A 19,536-nucleotide genomic window follows, 5' to 3' on the forward strand; every position below is an offset into this window, starting at 1 on the left:
TCTTGAATGGGATTTACTGATAGCCACTACCATAAAAAAGTTACACATTAACTATTAAAAGTTTCATGTAAAGTGCAAGATTCATGTAGCTGGGATACACAAAGCATCTGTTGGCACTAACAGAATTCTAACAGCAGAAGTACCTTACCCAGTATGCTGATGGAGAGAATGCTTGGTTTTGTTGGACTGCAGAAAACACAAACCCCACTGAGATCAGTTAACATATTGTTTTAGAAGAGAAAGATATATATTAGCTGTGGCTGGATACTTAAGTGTCAAAAGGAAAATGGAGTAGCCTCCAAATGAAAGCTCTCAGTTTTGTAGATATCTGAAGTGAATGAGGAAGAACACAAAGTGTTTTCCAGCCAAGATGGATGAGTTAAACACAGTAGCCCATCACCAAACTCCTTGGAAGCTGAATGCATTAGTTTGGTCACCCAAACTCATAACTGAAGTGACCTGGCTACTTCTGCAGTTTGGTCAATGCACAGCAATGCTGCAGCAGCATCAACTGAGCACAGGTAGCACCAGACAACATTTACACACCATGGGCTGGACCCTGCAGGTGTTTTCTAACACAGCTGCATTGCTGTAATCCACCAGTACCTTCTGCTGTGCAATAAAGCCTCTGTTTCTTCTTGTTATTCTTTATGAATTAAAATTTTGCCTCACACAGTAGTTTCTAAGTTGTTTTTTGTTTTGCTGACCTATTTTTTCCTCAAGTGAGCCCAAAAATCCCACTTGAATGCAGCACTTGGTGGGATTTCCCTAATCCCACCAAGAACCAAAATGGGAACTTCAGTGCCTTCATACCAGCTCCTGCCAATGAGACCAGGAATGATGCTTTCCTTCCAAACACAATTATGCCCTTGTGGCTTTAAGTTACATGCCCTGCTTCAATGACTTAAAGTCTTGAATTAATTTTATCTCTCCATATTTCAAGATCAATTCCCAAGACCCTTTGCTTTCTGACAATTGTCATCCAAAGGGACCAGAATTCCCTCCAGTGTAGTATCATTAAAAACAAAAGTGTAATCATTTAGATGATAAAGATTAATGGAAAATGCTACAATTGGTCCTCAGACAGTCATTCCAGTTTAATCTATTTGATATTTATGATTTGAAATTAATTTTGATGTGCCTCCCATTATAGCAATTTTTCATGTATTTCTTTAGTTCATGTATTAGTACAATCATTATCATCCCATTGTTCAAAAATTGCTCTGCCAAATTCCCTGAAACACTCAGCCCTCTCAACCTGAATATATTCAACTAAGTTGAGTATTTTAAGACACTTTTTTAAAACATATTGTTAATATTGACCATATTTGAAAATTCACAAATAAAGCTTTTTTTCTCAGGGTCATCCATTATTTATCACCCTTCCCATTAGCAAGAAACCTGTCCCTCTTATCTTTGTTATTTCTAGTGCATTTCTTAAACCTTCTCTTCATTTAACATCCCAACAGAATCACCTTCCAAAAAATAGAATCTTGATTGAATCATTTCATTTTTTAAAAAGTAATTTGCTTTATTTCAGTACACATGGCTTTTAGGGAGTCCTTTTTCCCCTGTACACCTGGTCTGTGCCAGAGTGTGAAGCTGTATACAACCTTCACATAAGCATATGCATGCCAGCACCAAATCCTCCCCAACCTGTAATCTCAGTTGCAGCAGAAACAAGGGCTGAAAATAAAATGTACACTGCAATTACTTTGTATTTAACAGTGCTTTTCCTACCTTTTTTAAGCCAGCAAATCCTTCTGATTCCAGGAAGAAAAATGCAAAGGGCATCAACACAAATAAACATAGATTTGAAAAAAGAGAGGCAAGATTCCACAAACCTGCAACAAACAAGAAGTAGTTCACATAATAAGTTTCACAGCTAAATATATTACATTTTCCTCCCTTATGTATAATAATGTAATATATGTACAAGTGCCAGGGGTTATGGATATAGTTATTTACAGGTCATTACTGAAAAATATCCATTTGTCTGCATAATGGTCTTCAAACAAAACCTGGGTACAACTTACCTTCCAACAGCAAATGTCTGAAACCTTGGGAGACAGACTGCAAACTCAGGTACCACTTCCACAGTCTCACTGAAGGTTCTTTAGAGAACCAATGGACAAAAGTATTTTATTACTCTCAGTGAATCTCAAAATCCATATTCTGCACACACCCTTTCCCCCTTATTTTTTCAAGCAAGCCATGGATTTTAACATGAGCAGTACACAAATGCCAACATCACCTCCAAATCAGAAGATTTCATGGTAACACAGCCTTCCACAATGGGATGACTGGCTCAGCAGGCAAGAGGAGAGCAGCAGATATTTTTATCTCAACCTTATAAGGCTTTCAAAATGATCTCCCATGAACCCTCTCATAGCTTCATTAATGAGGTATGGGCAAGGTAAGTGGGCTCTGAGGTGGACTGAACATTGGCTGAGCTTCTGGGCTCCCAGGGTTGTGTCACCAGTGGTATGGACACCCTCTGATGGAGGGTTAAACACCTTCATCAGTGACCTGGGTGATGGGAGATGGCACATCCCCAGCAAATCTGCACAAGAGACAAAATGGGGAGCAGCAGTGTCCTGCAACTCTGATGAACCTCAACAGGCCAGACAGACAGAGAGCAGAGAGGAGAGGACTTAGGGAGATTTTATCCATGTATATAAATATCTGATGAAGGTGGAGAGGCAATGAGCACGAATTGAAAAACTGGAATGTCTACTTAATCATAAAAGGAAAAAAAACCAAACTAACTGAAAAACCATTTTCCACTGGCACTGTAAACAAGTAGTGCAACAGGCTGCCCACAGGTTTTATAACCTCCATCCTTCAACATCCTCAAACCTAAAAGGGGAATGCCTTGAACAGCCTTCTCTGACTGACCCTGCTTGGAGCAGGTTATTTCCAGAGGTCTTTCCAACCTCAAGCATCCTGTGATCTATGTGAAAAATCAACAACTGACTACAACAAGGACATCTGTATGACACATGTGACATCTGCAGGAAAATAAAGAGTTCAGAAAACAACCTGAAGTGATATCTCTAGTAGAGTATCTGCTCCATTATGATTTCCTAAGCTGAACACTTTCTTAACAGCCAGTTTCTGGTGCCTAAAGATGAGCCCATCATCAATCATCCTATCAGAAGTTGTGTAGGATGCAGTGTTTCCTCTTTATAAAAGCAGAAGCTTATCTGCAATTTAGTAGCTAACACGTCTAACTACTGTCACATGTTCTGCATCCTAAAAAAAAAAAAAGTCTGCAGAGAAAAACAGGTTTCTTTCCCCACTTTCCCCAAAGCTTACACATTTCTGTAATTCTGCAGGACTATTATATCCTTCAAAAAGTAATATTATTTCCCCCCCCAAAAAAAAAAATTTAATTAATAGCTTTGTTAGATTCCTTCTTCCCATGTACAGGCCTGTTCCTTTTCCCCTTAGAAACTGATCATTTTGTAAAGAACAGGGAAGGAAAAAGAAATTTACTGAATGTCCAGGGTATTTATTATCAAGAGAAATTTCTGAATTAGAGCCAAATGTAAAAAAGTTAGCAGTGATTTTTGCCTATACCCTCTCAAAAAGTGCTTCTTTTTCCTTAAATGACAGCATTCAAATTTGTAGGAGAAAAAAAAGCTAGAGGGGAGGAAGGGGACAGGGGGCCAAGAGAACTTCTTCAGCAATTGACAGCAGCAGGACACCAGCAACCAAACTCAGCCAAATAGGCTACAGAAAACAAAACAAGAAAATTCCAAAAGATGCGTGAAATATAACACTCATTTGCTAAAGAAAACAGACTGCCTAAAGGTGGCTAAACTCCAGTTAACAAAGAGGGGGATTTTTCCTTTTGAATTTGCTTTGCCAGGAAGCTCCTGTTACCATTCGAGAAACATTCAGGCATAGCAACATCAGCAGGAATGTCATTAACAGCCCTTACAAGGGGACATTAGCTCCAGCAGTCTGCACTTTTTTTCCTTCCCCTCAAAAAAGACACCAGAGGAAGTGTAGAAATACAACTGGATGGGGTAGGAGTCTTACTTCAGCAGTTTTCTCTAACTGAAGACAGAGTGCATTCAGTTACCTAATGCAAAGCTGAATATCTGTTTGTCCTGATTTCAGCAGCTCTATTACACGAGTATCTTACAACATAAAACAGTGTTTAGCAGCTGCAGGGCACATTGAGCACTTTAAGGGAGGAGAGACTGGTGTACAACCAGTTAAAATCCAGAAATTTACACACCAGTAGCCTATAGGAACCACATTTACAGAATATTAAACTACAAAGCTACAATATGCACATAAAGTTAGGAGAGGCAAGGACAGTGCTGTGCTGCTGCTGACAGACACATGCACTTTCCTCAAAGTAAGGATCTTCTCTATTTCTTATCCTATTTTGATAGTTCAGAAATCAAATTAAAATAGATCCAGAAAAATAATTATTTTATATTATACTGCCTGAATCATAAAATTGCATAAGACACTTGCAGATAACATATACCAAAGTCTTAAGCAGTCAATTAGAATTTTTTTCTTTTGCATTTGTAGTGACCTAAGATTGTCCCCCATAAAACAAGTTAATAAAACATAAAAATTAGAAATTTCTCAGTCTTTGGCAAACAGATTAGACCCTAAGCAATTTCCAATTTTTCTTATTCATGGCAGTTTCATTACGTTTTACCCCCACCTGGTGGTTGTACCCTAAAGCAGCACAAGGGAGCACTGCTGTCAGAAACAGTTCTGGATTAGTTCAGCATGCATTAATTAAGTAACAGTGTTTATACCAAATTCAAGTTTAGTTTCAAAGTTTGAGTCATATTTTCTGTTTTATTTGCTCAGATGTAATTCAACAATCTACAGAATAAAACCCCTCCGTGTCCGATTCAAGTACATCAGATGATAGCTGTAAATCAAAAATCTAAAAAAAAAATGGAATGTTTTAAAGCAGTACAAGCGATCCAATTTGACAACCTTTGCCAGGCAGTGCACAAACACAGGCGAGGGCTGCGCAGGCAGAGCGCTGCGGGATGCGAGCGGCTCTGAGCTGGGTCTGGGAGCGCTCCGGGACCGGCGGCACCGGCGAGCGCCACGCGGGGGAGCCCCCGGCCAGCGAACGGCTCCGACCCGAACCCAGCGGGGCCCACCTGGGGGAATCGCACCTTCCCCTCTGCTAAACCCACCCGAACCCAGCCGGGCTCACCTGGGGGAATCGCACCTTCCCCTCTGCTAAACCCACCCGAACCCAGCCGGGCTCACCTGGGGGAATCGCACCTTCCCCTCTGCTAAACCCACCCGAACCCAGCCGGGCTCACCTGGGGGAATCGCACCTTCCCTGCTGCTAAACCCACCCGAACCCAGCCGGGCTCATTTTGGGGAGATCGCACCTTCCCCTCTCCAACACACACCTGGGAACATCAGCCAGCATGCCCAACTTCCCTCCTTGTCAGCCGCAGCTGATGGACTCAGGAAATACCAATTGTACTGTGTATCCACAGAGTGGTATTTTCAAACGCCATCGCATTAAAAGATGGTCACAATTCAAAGGCTTTCCCATTCAACAGCAACTATTCCAGCAGATTTCTTACTAATCTGAATTTTCTGAAGCAACAAGTGACAGTAAAAAATTCTGAACTGGTTATTATATAATTATTATATAATTTTCAGTCTCTAATGAATTTTACTGCCCTTTTTCCAAAGACAATTCAGACATGGAAGGAAGGGTTATCTTTCAATAATTTTTTTCTCATGTTTGGGAGTAAAGAATATAAATGTCTGAGCAGCTAAATCCACGTGGAAAATTGATTTAACTTGGCTCTTTCTTCCCCTGTAGGAGACATACTAAATTAACAATTTCCCATGACACGTCACAAAACACATCATCAAGAAACTCAACTACAAAGAGCCTGTAAAGTCACATAGTCTGATCTGCCCTTAAAAAGCCAAACTGCAGGTGCCAGCAGGCTGCTCAGGGCTTTGGTCACCTGAGTCAAACTTTCAAGATCTCCAAGTGTCTTTGGACAACTTTTTTCATTGCTCAACAATCCCTGCTGTGAAGACTTATTCCTTTATGTCCTACAAACATCACTTCGCACCTTTCACTTAACAAAAAAACCAAAAAAAAAACAAAAAAAAAAAAAAACACCACAAACAAAAAAAAAATCCTTACAAGTCAGGGATCTGAATTTGCTATGTGTGAATATTATTAGACATTTAGCAAAAAGCAAGCACTTTTCAGAGAAAAATCCTCCAAAGCCAAATTGCTCTCTTCAAAAGTCTGAGGACACCACAGTTAACCTGTAAATTTTTTGTAGCAGATGAAATAAATTGTTTCACAGAATGAACATATTTTCTGCAGACAAACCTAGAAAAGAATGCCTTGTTTTCACCAGTTATTGTATTGCATATCTTTATCATGATACTTATGTTCCACAATTTTTTGTGATTGCACATAAATCACTAACAGTTGAATTTAACTATCAAGTCCAAGCTGCCCTCAGCTAGCAAGCTTTTTAAAACATGTTTTTATATTGAGAATAAATTTATAGGTATCATCATAAAAAGAAAGGCATATGAATCTTGCATTAACATAAAGAAGTGTGAACAGCATGTTTCAGGTTAGCTTCTAGTAGCTCTTATTTACATTAATATTTGAAGCAGTGAATTTGGTTTAATTCCACCAAGTTTGCAAAATTCTTAAAAAAAAAAAAAGAACAGAACAGTTAAAAGAGATTTTTGTGATATATCACACAGCAGCAAAACCAACTAGTCAACAGCACATTAACAATTAGCATATTAAGAAAATGAGTTATCAGTTTGAAAATAAGAACATATCTGTGCACATATAATGAAGACATCCATTTTAATTACATTATGCTGAGTACTAACCATGAATTAGTGAGCCATTTAACCACTGAATATAGTAGTTTTGTGGAAAAGAAAGCAGGATCTCATTGCTGATTATTGAGAAAGGTAGAAGCAGGACTGCACCAGCTGAAACTGCTAGAGTGAAGGTGCTCAAGAACAGCCTGAAATTTAAAGAAATGTTCCACTGTTACCACCAACATGCTCTGAACAGCAGGGAAAAAAAGGTAATTAAAATACCTGTTAATCAGTGTCTGAAGGCAACACATTCTCACATTGTAAATGGGCAGGAAGAACTGGGATTTCCAAAATATCTGACTTCCAAAAAGCAAATTTAATATAGTTTACAGAACCCAGTATAAATAATTAGCTTTTACCAACTACCATGATTACTCTCTTGGCACATGCATTCAATTCCATTGTAATACAGAGGTTAAACTATTGGAGTTCATTAAATATCTTTTCACAAGTCTCCTGTATCAGTTTTAATTTCCCACACAGACACATAAACAAGAAAAAGATTCAACTTCTATATTCTTAGAACAATTTTTAAAAGCAGAGCAACATTCTAACAACTAAAGAATAAGTACAATTACACATAAATATTTGAACACCTAACTGAAAAAAAAGCTGGGTTTTATCACAAAGGAGTTATTCAAGTTATCATCTCACAGATGTAAATTCAATATACAGAAATCGTATTTCAAATATTTAAGCTTATTCTTTCTAGATCCCAAATACAACTTACACCAAATGCCATCTTGTGGCATTAAAAAGAACTGTCCTTAAAAAAAAATAAGATCAGTCAAATATTCTTACAGAACTAATCTAATGCAATAATAAACTTAGAAATAATTCTCAATTCAAAATTGCATGACAAAATAAATAAATAGAACATCCCTACAACAGAAGCATGTGTAAGCTGCTTACAGAAATCTTACTTTTCCTTAATAGTCTACAAATCCATTTTTCATTCATACAATACTAAGAAAAGAAAGTATGAGTAACTAATTTTAACATTCAAAATATTCTTATGGTATTGTTGGCTTCCAAGATTTGTTCTTTTATTTAAGGATGTTTAAGTATTCTAAGGCAGAATTGGGAAACCTAACAAACTACAGCAATGTGTTACAGCACTTTGGCTTTGTTTCCTCATCTCTCCACACCTCATGTCCTGACAATTATACCACATGAAGAAAAATCTATTTACATATGTTTGAGGGTTATTGCTTCTAGGAAAATAACATGCATATTTAAAGAAGCTTAGGCTGAAAGAAAAAAGAACATTTTATATTTACAACAACACATTTCTCCAAACTCTCCTTCCAAGGGGATGTGACAGCTCCATCAGGGAAGAGCCAAGAACACTAACACAGAAGGAGCCAATTGGTTCAGGCAATCCTGTAATTGAGAGGGCAGCAACAGCCATGGAGGTTCTGTACATTCTGAGGTAAATTCAAATAGGAGATATTAATATCTAACTTTATACAGGAAGAGGATAAGGAGAGAGCTGCTGGCAGACCAGGTCTGGCCAGTGCTTGTCTTCCACTTGTTACCTTTCTGCAGCTTTTTTACAATGATCAAAGATATCTTCTTCAGAGAGAGAACTTCCTTCACAGGATCCACTGCCTCCCTTTAACTGCTGTGGCAACTTACAACACCCCCCATCTAAACACCTACATTCCAGAGACCTAAATGCAGGTCTTGCACTCCATTTCACCTCTTGCACCAGGTCCTCACACAATATCCTGGCCAACTTCATCCCTACCAGCAGCACTATGGGTGAAAAAAGCCTAGACCAAACCTCCACAACACTTTTCATAACTCAAGGTGCCACTAGACCAAATCTTTTTCACTGACTCTCTAGCAATCTATTTAAAATGCATTTAAATATTTCAAATAGAATCTCATTTATTTGGAAGCACAGAAGATTCCTATCATGTAACAAGTCATTCAGGAAAAGAAGTTCTGCCAAGAAGAGTTATACATACGATATTCTGTTAACGATGGCATCTTCATCCTCTTGCTCATCTGAAAGTTAAATTGCATCAGGTTATATTCAATACTCACTTGTCTTTCCTCGGGCTAAAATGTATATAAATAGGAATCATTTTAATTTACAATTAAAATTCAGATGTACTGATACAATTTATGAGCATCACTATATTAAGAAGGTTCCTTCCAAAAATGAATACACTTACTCTGTTTTGCTAGCCAAATTCTTTTCAATCAATGTAACAAAAAACTTATTTCACTTTACTTCAATATGATCAAAACTTCTTGAAGACCTCTCCCAGGAAGCTCTATGGCAAACACACTTTCAGACTACTACAGCTAGAAAATCCCCTTTTGGGCATCTCTGGAACCACAGAGAGCAGGCAAGCTACAGGAAAGTCTAAGAGTCCATACAAACTACTGCTAGACATCATTTGCACTATAAATGTCTTTTTAAAACAAGAAAGCATACCCAGAACAACAGTGATGACTACTCAGTTGCTTTCCTTTACTTACCCCTATTCCCAGCTCCTGGGGATTTGGGGGAGGGGACGAAGGAGAGGTAGTTATATTCTTTTGGATTTAAGATACCATTACTTCCTTCTAATACTTCACATTTTAGACTGTTTTATTCACTTACTCCTCAATTAACACTTTACTAAAACAATCTTTTTGAAACAATATCAACATTTAACTTAGATGAATCGTTAACACATCCATCATTTATTCTTTACACCCCTCTCTATACACATCCATACACAAATGTAAGCATTTCTAAATTTGAAATAATGCAGGCATTTTGAAACAAAAATTTCTGAAATTGAAATAATTTTACACTCAGCATTATGAAGGTTTCCCTATTTTCTATGGGAGATAGAACACCTGACTTCATTTATACTTCAATTTATGTTCTTAAGAGTCATGCACACAGTTGAAATAAAGACACAGCAAATAACAAAAATAATGCTATTTTGAAACTTCTGTGAAAGGACCTGGGGCTGTTGTTTTTTTGATGGATACCTCATGGTGTTTTGAAAGACTAAGTCAAGGTCTCTTATGAATCATTTTGGCTAAAAAGCTTCTTGGAAAAGCAGTGAACAATTTGTCCTGAAAGAGTTCCAGATGTGTTAACTCTTCAAATATTTCTCACCAGGAAGATCATAGCAGGCTACAAAGCGTGCCTAAGTACATGCTCAAAAAGCTTTCATAAAGTCAGGACAGCTGCAGAGCAGCTCTTCCTAGCTGAGATAACTGCCAACAAAAGGTAATCAAAGTGTCTTTGCATCCACAAAGTTTGCAAAATCAGTTTCCCCTTCCTGTTCTTCTCCAGCTCCAAACGGTAGCAGCTTTGTAATGTCCAAAATACATATCAGGATCAGAAGACAGTACCTGTCTTCTTATGTTTACAGAGATGCACATTTCTTTCAAGGAATTAAATTCCATGAAAATTTTTCTTTTTAAAACATGAATCCATCCATGAAAGCATATATCATAAGACATGTCACTCAATAAACAGTTTCCAGTAAAGTTCAAAGCACCAAGATCACCATACACAAGAATGTTTCTACAGCCTGATATTATCAAGCACCAAGATACCAGACAAGCTGCCAAAAGTCAAGTGTTCTGATTTTACACTGATTTTTATGCTATTTGTCTTCAGAAAAAGTCTGGAAGAAAATGATAGGGCTTTCTAGAGACTAGTTTTAGAATGGAAACTAGACAATGTTTCCAAAGGGAAAAAAAAACAGAGTACTGTTTTAAGGTATTTCTAAACTTCAGTGGTGAAGTCATAAGAAACAGGTTAAAGACAACTGAAATAATAACTGTGCCTCAGAGCAGGACTTTTTGAAGGAATAATGCTATTTCCCTTCTGGTGACCTTTCACTAGACTAGCAAAACCTCAGAACCTGATTTTGCTGTGAGAACTGGTGAGGATATATATTCTGGAAAACCTGATGTGAAAGGAGAAGAACAGGATCTCAAGGCAGAAGCATCTACTTTGACATTAACCCCTTTCTTCCATCTCAAAAGAGTACACATTTACACAACCAGGTCAATCCAGGCTGCCTTAGACCAGCAGCCTAACAAACAGTTTTGTTTCTACCACTTTCCTTGTCAGGATGGGCAGGAAAAGAACCATCTATTTTTTTGAAAAATAACATTTTTTGACATATTAAAAATTCTATGCTTACCTGCTTTCCTTTTGTATCTTGTGATTATAAAGTAGGAAACTATGTAGAGAATAGCAAACAGGAGAAAACAGATCTGGAAAAAAAATTGCATTTATTAGGTCATGAAGAAATGCCTAGATTATAACAAGCAGTAAATCTAGTCTCAACAGTTTAAAATTGAATTCTGATCAACAGGAGATTATTTTATGTAAATTTCAAGACTTATGTTTTATATCTTATTAACAGAAAGTTAAACCCATTAAAATAGCTTGATCAGAGTAATAGGTATTACATCAATTATATGGCAAGCAAGTTTTACTCTAAAATTAAGAGAGAAGCTTTATTCACAGTGTGATTTTTTGTTTGAGGGAGGGGTGAGTGGGGTGGGCTGTTGTTTGAAGTTTGAATCCACTTGATTTGTAGAAGTTTTCAGGCTTTGTATCCCCTTCACACGTACCCTAAGGGTAACTGTATTTTATATAATGGGCTCTTGAGGATCTATTTTGGACTATGCTGTCAACACGTGGAAAAAGACAAACATGTTTACTATTTGCATCCTGTCTTGAATCAAACAAATTCTAGGTGGCAACACACACAAGAAAGACTTGTGCCTACAGTGGATGTCCAAGCATGAGCTCAAACACAATGAATCCTTCACAGCCAGAAGCCAAGGGCACAACTTCCCTTCTCACAAGGTTGGTGGTTTATTTAGGTCAGATGCACCTTCAGCCCACAGTGTCTTGGATCAAGCTGTTTATAAGATTTAGCACTACAATTACAATACAGTAAATAAGACCAAAACACTTACAAAAATACTGGAAATCTTACAGGAAAGGAACTGAATAACAAGAAAGTTTTAACCCTCCCAGCCTTCGCAGGAAAACAAAACAAAACAAAAAAACCCACAAAAAACACAAAAAAAACCCAAAAAAACCACCACAAAACAAACAAACAAAAAAAAATAAAACCAAAACAAAACAAAACAAAACAAAAAACAACAAAACAACAAAAAAAAACCCAAGAAAACAAACAAAAAAAAAACCCCACATTTTATTTGCTGCTGAACGAGGCAACAGTGGCCCAACACTGCTTCCTTAATCCTGGGTGCCTATGTCTATTAAAAACACGAGTCAGTCAGAAATGGCACAAGAAGCCAGCATGCCATTCTGGTTTGGAAATTTACTTCATTTGACAATAGCTGATGTATTTCTTCAAGCTATCATTTGAAGATTTGTTACCTTTAAGACTCACTGTCTTAAAAAAAATCAAGAGCAGAAAGGCTACCCTAAGAGAAAGGGAAAAGTGAAAGTGAAGGTAGGGATGATAACCCTGATAAATCTGCATCTAAATAACAATACTGCATCCAAATCAGCAAATCACAGTGGAGAATAATGTATTATTCATTAAATAAAGGCTTTCTAATAAATACTGATAAATATAAACTGGAAGGGTTATTTTTCTGGTGTAGTCAGAGATTTTAGATTTAAGAAAAACAAGTATAACCAAGTGTCTGAGTGTGGCATTTGGGTGATTTCCAGGTGCCTCCCAGAAGCACAACAGTGCTGTAAGTCTCAAAGTGGCAATCCAGCTCATTCTCTGTTCAGGAAACACACAGCAGCAACACCCAAAACACAGGCACTGAAAATGAGATTTCATAACCAGATCTCTGAATTCCAATCTTAAACCTGAACAGAGCTTACCACCCCAACTTTCTTAAGGATGCCTCAAAGAAGAAAGTGTTTTGATGAAGAATTCAGTCCTTTAAATAAGTAATTCTAAAGAATGTTTATAAGATTTAACAAAAACAAGTTGGCATATTTTTGAAACAGGAAGAACAATAACTGAGAACAGCCTTGGTTTTTCAGAGTACTCTGACCCAGCTCGTCCCATCAGTATTGGAAAAAGCAATGCCAGTGCTGAAAGAGAATCCTTCTCTAAGCTTCCAGTTCCTCTGAAAACTAGACCAAGGCTACAGCTAGAGACATCTAATTTTAGACACCCACTTTTAAAAACCAGGTATCACATATACAGGGTAATTGAATTCTTTAAAAATCTGTCTGATGCAAATAACACGATGTAACCTACGTAAAAGAAAAATATAGTTAAGCTCATTTTTGGTTTAATTTTATTTAAAACAGGAGTAAAAATTACTGCAATCTTGTTTATACCTTCAAATAGAACAGATGACCTTCATTCTATCCGTGATAGCAAGGTTACAATGAAAATGTGGGTGTGTACTTACAAGGTACCACTGAGATAACTGAGGTATTTTGAGGGCAGAGCAGATGAAAGCTGTCCAGTAACACAAACTGTCAAATGCTGGATTTCTGGTTTTAGATAAGAGATACTCTGCAACCCAGCAATAGGGCATAACTACATCCTGGTCTAATTTTCCCTCTACTTCTGTCAAATTTGAGAACAACTTTATAAATAAATGAATTTATTTATTACTGAAAATTCACACAATTTTGAAATTATTGGCAAGAAAATAAATAAATTCCAGTAAGTAGGAGCTTTATAATCGTAAAGAAGAACTCAGATTAAAAGTCCTTCATACTGACCAAAACAAGTTAAAACAGCAAATTCAGAAATATTACTGCAGTCTCAATTTCAGTGTAACTTTTGATCCTGAACTGTTTCTAACCATGCATTCTGAATAGCTCTCTAAAGGAAACAGCTCAAGTCAGCATCCAAACTATTTTTAGAGTGGAGCTCAGTTAATCTGGGGAAAAGGAACGTGTTGCCTATGATAGCTGAAGAATAGGCTCCACTGCCCTGTCAACACTGCAACCCTGAGTTCTTATCCCTTCTCCTGCTGTTTGTTTCAGGATATTTTTGTATTAAAAAAAAAAAAAAAAAAAAAAAAAATCCAGCCTTGTTTGCATTTGCTGAAGTTTCAGTTCATGTTCCTCAATTATGAGTGGCTGGGCTGCATGCAGCACTCCAGGTAAGATTTTACAGCTGTATGCAACAGCACTAAACCCTTCTTGCTGCACTGAAAATGATTCTCCACACCCACCTGAGAATCACACTGGTAACTCAGCATTAACCCCTGCCACTGGATCCATCAGCACTGCCCTCCCCAATTGCTTACAGCAGAGCAGCTCTCAAGTTTCAGTAGAAACTTGGTTTAAGGCTTCAAGTTCATCAACAATTCTTTTCTTTTTTTTTTTAAACCACACCTTAATGTCACACTATATACAATCATCTGTCACTTCCATTTCTAATCAAGCACAGTATTCATACTGAAATAGGGCAATACTCACGAAAGAGCACCATACACAAAATTACATTGATACCTTCAGTAAAAATAAAAATTTAAAAGAGCCTATATTCTGTAAATTCCATCTTTCCTTCAGAAACTACTCTGTGTGTCAGTATTGAGTCAACATTGGAATACAATGTTAAATCCAAATTATGCTGCGAGTTGTTTCCAACTAAAAAGCAGTGATTTATGCCATCATCTATCTCTCCCAAAACAGCTGACAGAAGGAGCTGCAAATACACCAGACCTATGACAAGCTGTATTCCTCAAATCCCCAAGCTCTCAGCAAGTTTTTCACTGGAGCTCAAATGAAGCTTTTCTAGGTTTTACTTGGGGAGACAGTCAAGACACTGTGCAGAGAATGTACCCAACTGTGATGAATAAGGATTTCTAACATCCCCCACTTCACTGGAAATAATAACATTCAATCTGAATCTTTATTTCCTTAAATTCATTCCAAATTTGAGGGACAAAGTAGTTGTGGATCTGTTGCCATAATTAGACTGGGAAGCTACTTTAAACATAACTAGTATACATTCTGACCTTTTAAGGGAAATGCACTCAATCTGTGTTTGACTAGGTGAACCAAGATACAAAGGAAATACAAGGAGCCTGAAACTTGTCTAGGGTAATAGCCAAACAGTCAACCAAAGCAATTCTTAATAATTTTTAATGTCTTTGTGTGCACATCCCTTCGCACCTCTCAGTAATTGAAAACAAGGCACATGGATTCTGTGCCACATCCCAGGGCTCCTTTGTAACAGATGGCACAATAAAACATCTTCAAACCTCAAGCATATAATTCATTTACATCTCTTCCCACGGACTAAATACAACCTCTGGTAGGAGAGGCAAAAAGAAACCTGTCTTCCCCTGAAGCCCTTAATCTTTATTTGGGAAAGGAAGTGTCTTCTGCTCCTGCTTAGATTACACACCAGACACGCCAGGAGAGGCTGCTTCTGGAGACACTGCACTACATTCTTACATCTCTTGTAACCAACTCTTCCAGTGTCACATCTTAGATCTCTCATCCCAAGCCATCCAATATGATCCACATCATACTTTTGGATCTGTACCACATAGCTCCCAGCTCCTGTGAGAATGGATACTGGATACTGCATACTGTGTGCCTCTAAGGGGCCAGCACTGAAGGGTCCAGCATTAAACACGAGCTGTAACAGTCTGAACTAGGTCAAATTACATTCTAGTTATCACACTGACAATTACTACAGACCAGCTGACACTAATTTGTCTGTGTGGATGAGCTTTAAAACTCTGGCACTGAAATTCATGCCTCAGATTGGGAAAGCATCATCTTCTGTTGCAAGTATAAGAGCTACACTTTCATACTAAGAAAGACTATGCTCGAAACGTGTAAGATTCTCTTTTTTCCCCTCTTACAAACAAGATTCAACCATCTTTTACAACTGCAATTTATGTGTGGACATCAAAAGCTGCATTTTTATGTACAGGATCCTATATATATAGCATGGAATTATTTCCAACTGTTGTGAGGAAGCTGTATTTTACACTAGCAAATAGCATACAGATGCCTTGTCCAGTAATTGTTCATTGTCTCTCAGCCAGTGTGCCCTGCTAGCACACAACTTAAAGAGCATCCCTGGCTGTATTACCAAGCAATTGTCTCTGTCACATGTAGCTGCTGTGTCTAGTTGTGAGCTCCCAGTACAGGAGAGATGTTGGTAACTGCAGGAAGAATGATCACCAATGGTCAGAAGGCTGGAACACTGGCCTGGTGCAGACAGCCTGAGGACAACAAGGCTTCAGGAGGACCTGACAGCACCTAGGAGGAGGTCATTATAAAAACAGAACTGGGCTCTTGACCGTGGTGTCAGTGGGAGGATAAGACTGGAGGTGAGAAGAAATCCCCTCCATGAGGAGAGCCAAGCAGTGGAACCAGCTGCCCAATCTCCATTCCTGGAGGTTTTTAAACCCTAAGCAGTCTGACACCATAGCTGAGACTCCCCTGAGCAAGAGTCTGGAGTCCTCTCAGCCTTATTTTCTACTTTCCTGACTAAATAAGCACCATTACAAACTTAAGTCACATCATAACTTATACCTTTCTCTACGTTATTTATAAATCTATTCATTAAGTATAAGCACAGGCCCCTGTAGGACTATGTCAGGGATTTCACAGTGTCCTCCCAATGTGAAAGAGCCAGAACAAATTTAAGCAGCAAGGAACCACCACAGAACTCCTTCACAGAGAGGTCCCACACCTTACTAATGTTCTTTAACCTAACAAGCTTCCAAGCATGAAATACAGATTCATTTCCACTTGAAAAGCATCCAAGTAAATAAGTGATTTGTTTCCTCTAACTTGATTGCATACTAGATGTAGAACAGGGAACACCTGGAGGAGCAAAAGACAAGCAACAAACAGTGTTTTACTATGTCATGTATGAAATGAAAGATCAAGAAGCTCTAAAAAGTAGCTCCAAACAGTAAGGGAAGAAAGGAAATAACTTCAAAATGAAGAAGCTGCGTCAGTACTAAAATAAAGTTACTGCTATTACATCCACAAGCATTTCTATGCAAATGATACACAAAACAAGGCTACAGACCTAACAAAGAACACTTCCACTTCCAGCTGCTACTTTACAGAATGTGTCCTTTGCCCTAAACAGAAAAAACAGCACAGAGAAAAGAGAAAGCAGAGATCACTCTGGGCAATATTACCATGCAGAATATGTCTATTTACATGTTTAAGTGTTGAAAATGAAACAGTCAGTATTTTGCCTGTGATTGCTATCTACAGAATAATAGTGTTGCCCTTCTGGGTTTTAATGTCTGTAATAGAGAACAACAAACACAGCATTATACACCCATCTCTTACTGCTCTAATGCTGCTGAGGTATTTTAATGTGCATTAAAATACCACAAGGCAACTAAAAAGCTTCCTCCTACTGTCCCACTTGGCAAATGCTTTTATTTACTCACAGAAAAGATGGCAGGAATAAACAGCAAGGAAATATAGGTGGAGACAAGCAGCTCTGCCTGGTCTATTTCTAATAACTCAATTATCCTGATACACAGATACACAATTACACTGATACCCGATAAAAAGCAAACAAGGCATTCCACCTGCTTTGGATGCATCAACAGAAAGTGATCTACAGCCAACAAAGCACATTAAAGAAAACTGAAAATTTTATCTGTGGTCTCAGTTTGACCTTGGCATTCTTTGTATCATCTGCTCTGGAAATCTCATTTGTCTCAAATGAGACATTAACTCTGCTGTGGTTAGATTAAGTTCACTCTAAACCATCCAGCCTCATACACTTGGCATGACACACTAAATTTAATCTTATGAGAAAATATCAAATATGTCCTATGACTGTCTATGACTATAGATTAATTTTGCTTATTGACACTGCCCTCCATAACTATGATTCTCCCCCATACACACTCTCTTCTCAGGACTCCTCCCTGGCTTAAAACATTTGCAAGTGGTTGACCCACTTTTTTTGGTTCCTAAGTCATGAAGAAATTATAAATGGTTCAGAGGCAGCTGCCTAGACTTGCTCATCTAGAAAACATCCAGGATCCAAGAGAAAGTAAGAAATACTCAGAAAAATATTCTACGTCTAGAAATTCTGCTGAAGATAAAATTCTACAGTCCTTCAGTCAAAAATGTTTCTCAGTATAGGTGCAAGATTTAAAAACACTCTCTAGAATTAACACAACAGCACCAACCTAGATCATTCTAACATTCTGTCCCTGAATGAGGCAATATTCAACACTGGAAAGTCAGGCTGTAATAATTGGTTATATTAAAACTCCAGAGTCATACCATTAAAAATTCATTTCTGAAAAAATAACCTCAAAAGTCTCATTAATACAGACTTGGTAAACAATTTATTTAAGGCAGCCTCTTTGACTAATATTAATTTTTAGGGCAAGATGTAGAAGACCTTAGAGGTAATAAACTTTCTCATCCTAACACATAAAAATACTCTTCCTTGTCTTTTCACACATATCCTGGAGCATTTTTAAGTGGCACCCCCAGTCCCAAAACACAAATGTACTTAAACTGCAATAGCTGCATGTCTTCATAATTCTCACCAATTATGCAGACTCTCTGCTGGATATAAGTTACCACAGTCTGAAACTCAGCAAATATTTTAGACATGTTCCTATTGTCAAATTCAACTAAAACTCATCAGCACCAAATTTTCCCGTAAATACACTTAAAATAGAAATTACAGCTAGATAATGGAAAAAAACTGGATAATCAAGGCCTAAACAAGCACTTAAAATCAACAGTAAAACTGAAGTTTTACAACAGCAAAACCATGTTTTGATGACAATTTTGCAGCCTATCCTGGAAACCACACAAGACAGTAAAGGGGGAAAAAATACCACACATACAGACCGCTTCTACCTTCTGAACATTAACCCAGCCATATGCAGATTTTGATGCTATCAATACACATATTACCTGCTGTAGGAACACACATGATTTGGAAACAGAGAAACTGAAACACAGTTCTGTATATTCCAGTTAATCAAAATTTTCAAAAATTATCCAAGTGTTCAAATATTAAAACAGTACAAACCACAGGGCTCTCTCTTGAAATCACATTGATGATAGTTAGAAACAACTTTTAACATATCCAGGTAATCAAAAGACTAGAAATCTCTGTGTGGGGAGCAACACTATCATACATGAATATTCAACACCCAGCTGATAAAAGGGCAACATGAGTTTTGAAACCATCTTTCTGAGAGTCAATTGGGTCCCAAAGAGCACAGGTCAAAGATGCTGGAAGCATGAAGCAATCTCACCTGTCACATGAATGCCTAATCAGGGGTTAGAGCAGCAGCTTGTTCCAGGTCACCTCTGCCTGGCTCTATGCTCAGCCTCCACAGTGATGCAACAACCAAGGCTGTTTGTCACTAGATGCATAAAAACAAACTCCAGCCACGACTTTCAAAGTCTCTCCTCTTCCTGTGTTAGAAGTTGCATAAACTCTTGAGCATGATTGTTCCTAAGAAGGCAATGCCCCAAGTCATCTGACAGCACACTGGAACATGAAAGAGTCAGTGGTTTTCAAGGGAAGGGGGGGGAGTGTGGGAGTGGAGAGTGATGCAGAAGACTCTCAACAAAAGTTACCACTGCCCTCCTAAATGAGGATAAATACCAAATTAAATAGGAAAGGCTGAAAGACAGGAAAGGAGAAAGCACTTTAGAAGAAAGAAAAGAAAAAACACAAT

At 37.9% G+C, this 19,536-nt stretch overlaps 1 protein-coding gene across 2 annotated transcripts in view; it reads right to left on the bottom strand.

Moving 5' to 3' along the window:
* LMBR1 (limb development membrane protein 1) overlaps window positions 1–19,536 on the bottom strand; it is a 63,435-nt gene that overhangs the window by 37,646 nt on the left and 6,253 nt on the right. Inside the window, exons 2-5 of one of the 2 annotated variants that reach the window (XM_079300306.1) lie at window positions 11,055–11,127; window positions 8,859–8,898; window positions 6,892–7,031; window positions 1,741–1,844 (exon numbers count right to left, since the gene is read on the bottom strand). In XM_079300306.1, coding sequence (XP_079156432.1) covers window positions 1,741–1,844; window positions 6,892–7,031; window positions 8,859–8,898; window positions 11,055–11,127 — 357 coding nt within the window. The remainder of the gene's footprint in view (window positions 1–1,740; window positions 1,845–6,891; window positions 7,032–8,858; window positions 8,899–11,054; window positions 11,128–19,536) is intronic. The other variant, XM_079300307.1, reaches the window with a different exon arrangement.

The sequence above is a fragment of the Erithacus rubecula genome (genome assembly GCF_903797595.1).
Source record: "Erithacus rubecula genome assembly, chromosome: 3".
Taxonomy (NCBI): domain Eukaryota; kingdom Metazoa; phylum Chordata; class Aves; order Passeriformes; family Muscicapidae; genus Erithacus; species Erithacus rubecula.